At 37.3% G+C, this 10015-nt stretch overlaps 1 protein-coding gene across 1 annotated transcript; it reads left to right on the top strand.

Moving 5' to 3' along the window:
- Positions 1–1718: 1718 nt before the first annotated feature.
- Positions 1719–4321, top strand: LOC103419033 (protein CUP-SHAPED COTYLEDON 2). Its single transcript, XM_008357156.4, has 3 exons — positions 1719–2333; positions 2559–2842; positions 3536–4321. Exons 1-3 carry the CDS (start codon positions 2147–2149, stop codon positions 4100–4102), a joined length of 1038 nt encoding a protein of 345 aa, XP_008355378.2. The 5' UTR covers positions 1719–2146; the 3' UTR covers positions 4103–4321.
- Positions 4322–10015: the final 5694 nt, after the last annotated feature.

Raw genomic sequence — 10015 nt, 5'->3', positions numbered from 1 at the left:
TGTTATATATAAATTTGAGGGGATCGACTTTGGTTTTAGCTACTTCTTGACTGTAATATGTTTGTATTACATACGGGCCAAACGGTTGGTGTGCTTAATTAGCATGAAATTGTGATGCGCAACCAGTAATGTGAATCCCCAGACTCCAACAGTGTTAAAAAGCGAGCAGTAGTACGAAAATCCAATCACTCTCTCAATCTCACTTCCAAAGCTCCAGTTCTTTTGCCTAATCTTTATATGAAAAAAGTGAATGCAGAATACTAGAAACCATGCATGCATGCATAATGCCATAGCTTTTTTCTTCTTCTTCTTATACATTAAATTGTTTCCCATCTTACTTTTAAGACATAAAACACATATTGTAAGCTCATATGCTTGATTCCAATAGTTTTCTTATGTTTTTGGGAGGGTAAGGGCAAGGACAAGACACTTGAATTGTCATTAATATTTATTCTAAAGAGTAATTTTTCTCAATTTATGAAATCAGATGCGCTAAATTGTGCTACATGGCAATGTGGCACAACAAAATATTTTTTCAATTTTTTTATTATTGGAAAATCCAACAACTAAGGCACGCGAATAAACGAGTTGCTTGGCTCTAGGTTGCGCATGTGGGGGGGGCCCACTCTATCACCGCACTCACATCGTCATTGGCATCGAGCTCAAGGCCCAACAATTCTTCGACAGGCAGTTCGATGGGCTTCCTCAAGCCCACAAGTTGCCTGCCAAATTTTAGGCCATGGACCAACATTTTATGGGATAAGGGCATTTTAATCCAACTGCCTTGGCATTTAAAGTACCGGTGGACATGTTCTTAGAGAAGTTAATTTTGTGGCGGATGATTAACTGTGGTAGTTTATAATATTGACTTAATATTTTGGTTTAACTCTTAACTTCCAATGTTGAAGGGAATACCTTACATTTTGATAAAGTTTATACGGGGTGCTTTAAACGCTTGAGGAATGCGAAGCATACTCTCTCAAAAGTGAGATTCATGAATTTTCTACATTTTTATATTTTTGACACGATATTTTATAATGTTAGCAAATGAATCGTGTAAAAAACATGAGGCGGAGCATTCATGTAGGGAGGAGGATTCTCTCCCCTCCTAATCTCTCTCCCATTCCCTCCCCTCCTATTTGAACAGTTACAGTTTAACCACGTCAACATCTTATATTGAATTTTTTATAAAGATAATAAGATAAAAAATAATATGTAAGAGGATGAGAGAGAAGAAGATAAGCATAAGAGGAGAGAGAATCCTCTTATTTACAAATTCTTAATTAGCAGGGAAAATGTAAAATAAAATAAAATATTTGAAAAAAAAAAAAAAAAAAAAAAAAACCTACATAGATGGTGTGTATTAAAGCACCAAGGCTCTCTGTGCTTGTTTTGGATTTATTATTATTATATGTACTGTGCTGACATGAGAGATTTGCAACAGCTTTATCGATACATGGTGAAAATCTTTACCTCTCTTTTTTTTCTAATATTTAAAAAATGGAAAATTGATTTTTACAAAAAATAAAAATTTATTTTCCCCTCCTCTTATTTATTTTCCTTCTCACATAAACTCAAAAGGGCTCTCTCATAAAACTACTTTCTGTTCCCTCCCTTTCATTTTCTTCACTGACAGAGGAATACCTGCACACTTTCTCACGCACGCACGCATACTCTAAACAGACTACCCCAGCTCTGCACAGCCCATTTCCTCAGACACATACATCACACACACTTTCTCTCTCTTTACAGGGGGAGAAAGAAAGAGGAGAGAGAAAGAGAGGTAATGGATACGGCAGAGAGGGCAGAGAAAAACACAGATTTTTCCAGCCATATCATACCTTATTAGTTATTATATCTCCTTCACCTTTTCCCCTCTCTCTCTGCCACTCAGATCCATCAAACCCTTCTCACACTCTTCCTCTCTCCTTCTCTCTCTCCCTAAAACCAAATCTTGCAGCTACAAAACAAACACTCAACCCCTCACTCTCAAAACCCCTCACTCCACTCCACTCTTTCCTGACCTCCAACAACTTTCATGAAACAATCACACCTTCTTTAAAACCTAGACACTCCAAAAGTCCCTTCTGGGTTTTCTTCCCAACGACTTTCTCGTTGTTTGTTTGATTTCTCTCTCTCGACACCCATGGACATCATGAGCTTCTCCACCCACTTTGATCACAACACCCACCTGCCACCCGGCTTCCGTTTCCACCCCACCGATGAGGAGCTCATCACCTACTACCTCCTCAAGAAGGTCCTCGACAGCAGCTTCACCGGCCGTGCCATTGCTGAAGTCGACCTCAACAAGTGTGAGCCTTGGGAGCTCCCTGGTAATTAATCAACTACTTAACTCCACCTCATGCTAATTAATCACATTATTTCATGTACATAACCTGAAATAATTGATTTCTAAATTTGGGTTTTAGTTGTAGTTAGTTTCTAAGTGTTCGGGTTGGATTATAACAATTTTTCTTGTACATAACTTGAAATGAATTAATAATGTTGGGTGTTGATTATAATTAGTATTTAAGCGTTGGTTTTGAATAAATTTGCAGACAAGGCAAAGATGGGGGAGAAAGAGTGGTACTTTTTCAGCCTGCGTGACCGGAAATACCCGACGGGGCTCCGAACCAACAGGGCAACTGAAGCCGGGTACTGGAAAGCCACCGGAAAGGACAGGGAGATTTACAGCTCCAAGACTTGCGCGCTCGTTGGGATGAAGAAGACTTTGGTTTTTTACCGCGGTAGAGCTCCCAAGGGTGAAAAATCCAACTGGGTCATGCATGAGTACCGTCTTGAAGGCAAATTTGCCTACCACTATCTCTCCCGGAGCTCCAAGGTCCTCTCTCCCTAAAGTTATATTGGAAACTTTGACGCTCATGCATGTCTAAGCTACATCTTAACATGTAAAGTTTTGATTTTTAGTAGTACTACATCATTTACAGCTAGGGTTAGGTAAATTAGTTGGTACAGTGGGGGTCGCTAGCTAGGGTTAGGTAAATTTAACCATCTATGCAGATTTTACTAATGTTAATTAATGGCTTTCAATGGTAGAGGATGTCTCAGTTGGTCCTCCGTATATCCTCCTCCATGCTATCTTGTATCATGGCATCAAACACCTGAAACTTGAATGTTTTGGGCATAAATAAAATTCCGGAGCAAGATCTTGTAGCTCAGTTATCAAAATAGGTCACATTGTTATTCTGGAGAAATTTTTTGTTATGACGGGAACACGGATAGTACATCATGTGTTTTTATGTAAGTGGTGAAAATTTTTAATTTTTAAGTTATTAACTTTTTTTAACACACATAACCCATCAATTTACTGTGTGACGGTCGTTTTTCTGCTATAATTTCTATGAGGTCTCCTCGTTTGCTGCCATTTCGTATTTTTTGTTAGGCATTAATTACGTTGGGGTTTAAATTATGCATATAGGAACGTCACCACCTACCCACAGGACTAATTTTTCTCAAAAAGCTGACTGGTTTTTTCTCCAATTTTGCTTATGGCATTGATTCAATACACGTGCAGGACGAGTGGGTCATTTCCCGGGTTTTCCAGAAGAGTAGCGGATCAGCCGCCAACGGACCCGGATCCAAAAAGACTCGGATGGGCAACGGCTCCACCAGCAGCGTCTCTCTCTACCCAGAACCCAGCTCCCCCTCCTCCGTTTCTCTCCCGCCCCTCCTCGACTCCTCCCCTTACCAACCCATCTCCGCCGCCGGCGACGGCTGCTCTTACGACAGTCCAATCCCCAGGGAGCACGTGTCCTGTTTCTCCACCAACCCCAGCAATAATGGCTTCAACCTCCCAGCCTCATGCTTCGACCTGGCTCACCCTCCTCCGCCCCAGCCGCCGAACTTTGGAGGCGTCTCGGCCTTCCCGAGCCTCCGGTCTCTGCAGGAGAATCTCCAGCTGCCCTTCTTCTTCTCCCCAATGCCGGCTCATCCTCCTGTCCACGTTGGCAGCTCTGTTGCTGGCGGCGGATCCTCCGTCGATTTCACTGGGAACTGGCCTCCGGTGTCCGAGGAAGCCAGGGCAGTTGGCCCCACGGAGCTTGATTGCATGTGGAACTACTACAAGACCGAGTGTCTTTGAAAATCATGGAGGCTTCCACACGTGCGGGGGTGTTTCAGACTTTTTATTCGAAAACGCCCGATTCAATTAGTAGTAGCAGGGCTAGTTTCGGTATTTCAGTTGTGACATTATCAGTAGTTTATGTTTGTTTTATGTTTGGCCTGTGATTATGACTGCATGAGACTACGACCGACTCTGGTGTGTTTTATTACCTAAGTAATCTAATGGTGAATTTAGTAAGTGATTATTTTCTGCTGAAGAATCTACGGTAGCCAAGAAAATATATAAACGAATACGAATTTTAAGTAGCGGGGATTGAAAATATATGAAGAGTTGATGATCGGATTATAACTCTTTTAGTTTGACTCTGCGGTGATGTTTTGTTACTTAAGTAGTTAGTTTGAAAGTAAACTTTGTAAGTGCTTATTACAAATGCATGGAGGTACATGTGTTTATGGTTGTTAGATGGAGCAGTGACTGGTGGAACTGATTCACCTGCATCTTGCATTATTAGATTATCTGCTTAATATTAATTATTAAGATAATAAGATATTCAGATGCGGATTGCAGTGAGTAGCTTTTTCTGAAGATAATCTGGGTTTTGCTTTAAATGGTAATCACACGTATGTGCTTTATTCCCTTTTCTTGGTTGTGATGATGTTTGATTTGTCGTTGGGCTTGGGATGTATTAAGTTCGTTCGGGAATCTGGCTCATTGATTTCTGCATTGGGTTTGCCAATTATTGTCTTACAGATGCCAGATGCTTCAGTCTTGTTTGATAGCATTCTTGAATTTAAAAGAACATGAAGGTATTATAACCTTTATATTTGATCGTTTTCCATTTGATTAGTGTGTATAGATAATTTGGACATTTTAACGGTTAGATTTTGATTTTATATTCTTAAATAAAAATTTAACGGTTATAATTTTATTTTCTTAGGTAAAAAAAGAAATAAACACTTATCTATATGTGAGGAAATACTAGCTACATTCTTTTATGCTTTCTTTCGTTTCGGTTATTCTATAATAATGTAGTTGATTACTGGAATTATATATCCAAAGATCATGCTTGTCAAAATTAACCAGGTCGAAAATTGTTATATCATTTTAAGTAGAATTGAATAAATAAAATATGAAATATCTTAATTACAAAATAGCTAAATGATTTTCAAACTAGGTGATTATTTTTTGGATTAGTCCTTGAGTAATGACCTTGAAAAGTTAATCGATTCCAATTATTTTACAACATTACTAAATGTGAAGGAGTACAGTAAAGTTAGAAGAAAATACGCTAAACTCGTTTGGTGGAGATGATAAACTCATTCGGTGGATGAGACATGACATGTTTGAGACTCGTCACGTCTTGTTCGATAGAGTTCCATCCTTGAAGAGATTCTTCTATACAGTCGGTCATATAGGTCATTCCTCTTTTGGGTGGGATCTCAAGTGATTCTATATGATGTGTGGCAACATAGACACGTGTCCTAACAATCGAGCTCCAGAATTTCAAACACCCCGGGTATGAGACTTGTTTTCTCAAATATTTAATGAGTTTAAAAACTTTCTAATAGAGATCCACAAATGTAGGATATGCCACTTGTCTCTTTTAATTATAATGGGGTTATGTCACGTACGTTTGGGTTACCAAATAAGTTAAGGGAAAGGCAACTAGCATTCCGTTGTCGCCTTAGGGGCTAGATGAAGTTGGCCAAACGACATTGTGCGAATGAATCATGACATGACTTTCTTTTAGATTTTCTGGTGATCAGGCGAATTGCTAGTTTTAACATACCAAACCTGTTGTGATTTGTAAACATCGCATGTGGTTTAATATCCTAGGTAATAAGATGTTGAGTTTCTACTTATACGTCATGAGTTCGAAACTCCTACTCTTCTAAATTATTGTAATAGTTTAGGACCTCCTATCCCCTTAATAATAATAATAATTAAAAAATTTGTAAAAAAAAAAGGGTTTATTTTCTGGAGGATTTTGCTGTTGTTCAACTGTCACAAACATCCACCATCTAAATCATTAATGGTGAGTTGAACTTGTTAGACATGGATGGTTACCTTTCACATTCGCACAGACTCTATAGGGTAATTAATAAAGAGACCCTTGAGGCTTAAGGACACTGCTCTCCTAGTGGGTACTGCTCCTAGATATAGTCTTATAGAAGGGACAAATTGAGTACTCTATCTGTTACATTACATTGTGTTCTTTCTTTGTCAGCTTAGCTTATTAGCTTTGGGAGGGACCATGTATCTTCCTAGCCAACACATTATGCAACCTTGCATTTACTTTTCCTCCTTGTTTGGACGGCTGCATTACCCTACTCATAATTTTCATTGTTTCATATCACACTGCTACTGGGAGAGGAGGGAATCAAACACATAGTCTTGGATGCAGAAACAAATATTGTTAAAGCGTCTCTAGTGCTAAAGTCTAAATGAAGAGTTACCGCCACTTATACCACTCTTTGTCATTGTTCACGCTAAAACACCTGGCCGGGAGTTACTATAAAGGGGCAGTATTAGAGGTTTATGGTTTCAGGTTATCTCTTGAAATGGGGAAGCCCTTCATCCCCGTGGGAGCAAAAAAATCTTCTACATCCCACGTGTGCGGAGAGGTAAATCCGCGAGTTACCACTACTTTTTATCATGATATGTCATTGTTCATGCTCCGATTAGAAAAACTAAGGGCGACCCCAAGCCAACAAGACTTCGTGCTTTGCAAGGATCGGGAGAGGTGAGAGGGGAAGGGGGTGGGGGAGGGTGAAGGAACGTCTATAGTACACAACCAATTAGAAAACTAGGGGGTGCAAGTAAAACACGTGGCCGGAATTGTTAAAATGGGAGAACTCATTTAGCTCATCCTATTAGAGCAAAAAACCCTTGACATTTACATTTTCCTATTAAGACGTTTTTAGCTAGAAAGGCATTTCCATTTCCATACCCTTAGGTCTGAGGTGATTATGAAAAAAACTGGTATAAAAAAAAGCTGGAAGCTTTTTTGTGTTTGGTAAACATTCAGCTTCAACTTCTTTTCATAGTTTTGGGTGAAAAAAACCAAAAACAAGAAGCTGCAAAACCTAGCTTTGAAAAACCGGTTTTTTTTCACATCTGTTTTACATAAAAGTTTACCAAACACTATAATACTGTTTTTTTTTTTTCAAAAGCATTTTTACAAAAAAAGTTTACCAAACACTCTACAGCTTTATTTCACAGCCTCTTATTCTCACAGCACAGCAGAAGCAGCTTTTTTTCAAAGCACATCAATACCAAACCAATCCTTAGTAATATAAAATAAAAAAACAAAAAAAAGTTAATAAATGGGTATTCTGCTTCTGCAAAACTGCTGCCATCACTTCGTGACTAAATTTGGTTTGGTTATTTCAGACTATTTGTACCAAGATGAATCCGAAAGAACGAAAAAAAAAAGATTGTGTATTCTAAAAAATATTAAAAAACCTGTTGCCAGTTGGTGTTTAAATTTGGAAATATTACAGCCCACAGACCATTGCCATTGTCCATCAGAAACCTAAAACCTTGAAAAAAATCCAAAACCAGATGCATGTTTTCAGTTTTACAAGTCACAAACAAACATGACCAACATCGTGTGACTCAGATGCAATCATGTACAAGCTGCTGTACGTTGATCTCCCGCCACGTGGAGGGAACCCAATGGTGAAAGTCCATAATGATAAAGTGTGGTCAGAGTTTTTGGTACATTAAGGTTGAAAATGGAGGGGTATGATCTGTGCATGGGAAGGCAATGAGCAGTGTGAATTTTTAGGGTATGTGTTTTCTCTTTTGGGTTTTGGGGGGGGGTACTTACGTGGGACCATTGGAGGACCATCGGAGGATTTTTTCATGGAAATAGCATGGCACGCGTTGTACCCTGTTTGGCTTGAGTTTTTATTATTTCCTTTGCAGTGGATTATTTTGTGATGGTCAAGGTATGAAAGCAGGGTTTGAAGCCAAACAGAATGAAATCGAACAAGAAAGAGCCAAACACTAAAAGCTAGGGTTTGGAATTTATGGAAGGAGAAGTGAATTATGAGTCTCTGTGTATTTTTGGTGTTTATATATATCAAGGTCTTTTTTCTTATGCGTATGATTGCATCTCTGGTATTTCTTGGCTTATTATTCTTATCCTCTTACATACATGTGACATATTTGTAATAGTGATTTGATTGCACAAGTTGACATTGTGATTATCTTGACCTATCTAGGGTTAGGCGAAAATCATCCGAACGATCAAACCGATCCGAATGACGCATCAACGTGAAAATTTCGTTATTACTTATTTGATTTATGGTTCAGTTTTATATATAAAATGTTTGCTTATTTACTTATGAAGGCAAATGATTACGTATAACTCGGATATCGAATAAAAGTAGATTTTATTTTTTTTGTAACCAACTAGCATAGCTTCAAAATAGCCCAAAGCAATTGTCCTACCCAGACCGGAATTAATAAATTTGTGATGAAAGCAGCCCGCGTTTTGGCCCGAAAGGAATTTAAAATTAAACAAGTAAGGGAATTAGGACTCTTTTACTACGTTTTATTCTTGTCTTGGCCTATAATACAATGATACGGGTTATATTTAGACCCGGCAGTTTTTGACACGACACGGTGACACGACACGAAAACGACACGAAAATAACGGGTTTCGGATCAACACGATAACTTATCGGGTCATTATCGGGTGACCCGTTAAGAACCTGTTAATAACGGGTTCTTAACGGGTATACACGCGGATAACACGTGGGTAACCCGTTTCAACCTGTTAAGAAAAAAGTTTTAGTCATTATTTATTTTTATTATGAGAGTTCCTTATTATCATTACTAGGATAAATTTTACTTAACATGTTGTTGTCCAAAATTAAAATAAACTAATATAGTATTTGTATAGGTAAGAATTAAGAAGACATACATACAAGTATGAAAAATGTGAAAGAATATATAAACACTCGTGATTCATCATTATTCCTCCACAAGTAGATAATGGTTACACTTACATTATCGTTTAAATTTTTAAAATCCTCCAAACCTTCATGACTAATGTTTTTTATTTGAGGGCAAAATTAATAAAATTAATAATAATTATTGTAGAAGTGTGAAAAATGTAAAAAAAAATATACAATCACTCATAATGACAAACTTTACAACTTGCATGAAAGGGTCAGCTTCGAAATCCAACACTATAATTCATAAACCTTAAATTTATATTTAATCGTCGATTGCCATTTACGCTTTATTCTTCTTACTGAATTTCATTTTTAAAATTTTCTTTTTTGAAAACATGATCATTTAGCGGGTGTAAGAAGATGAACGGTTCAGATCTTTGATATCACGTTTCGATATTTACGATTAACTGAAATATGAGTCGATGTCATATAGTTTGTAGAAACTTTATAAACATCAAGCAATATTTTCACTAACCGTAAAACTCTGAATATAATATCAACGATCCAAACCGTTCATCTTCCTGCATCCTCTAATAGATCAAGTTTTCAAAAAAGAAAATCTGAAAAAAAAAATTTGATGAGAAAAATGAAGTGTAAATGTAAACAAGAATCAAGGGTTAAAATTTGATCTATGATTTATATGATTATAGTGGCGAATTTCGAAGTTAAGCTATTCGTAAAAGTTGTAAAGCTTGTCATTACGAGCATTTATATAGTTTTTCTATATTTTTTTACACTTCTACATTAATTAAAAAACTATTAAAGACTTTAAGTAAGTGAAAATATACTTAAAAGAAAATTGCGTTTTTATGTTTTAGATGTGACAATATGGTATTTATATACTTATTTAGTATTATGTTTTTCATTTGATTATTTATTGGTTTAAAATATATTTTTCTTAACGGGTAACGGGTCGGGTCATATTACCTATTAATATTATCGGGTTGATTTCAGGTCGGGTCAT

This window comes from Malus domestica, chromosome 11 (genome assembly GCF_042453785.1).
Source record: "Malus domestica chromosome 11, GDT2T_hap1".
Taxonomy (NCBI): domain Eukaryota; kingdom Viridiplantae; phylum Streptophyta; class Magnoliopsida; order Rosales; family Rosaceae; genus Malus; species Malus domestica.
This window is presented reverse-complemented; position numbering and strand designations above follow the sequence as displayed.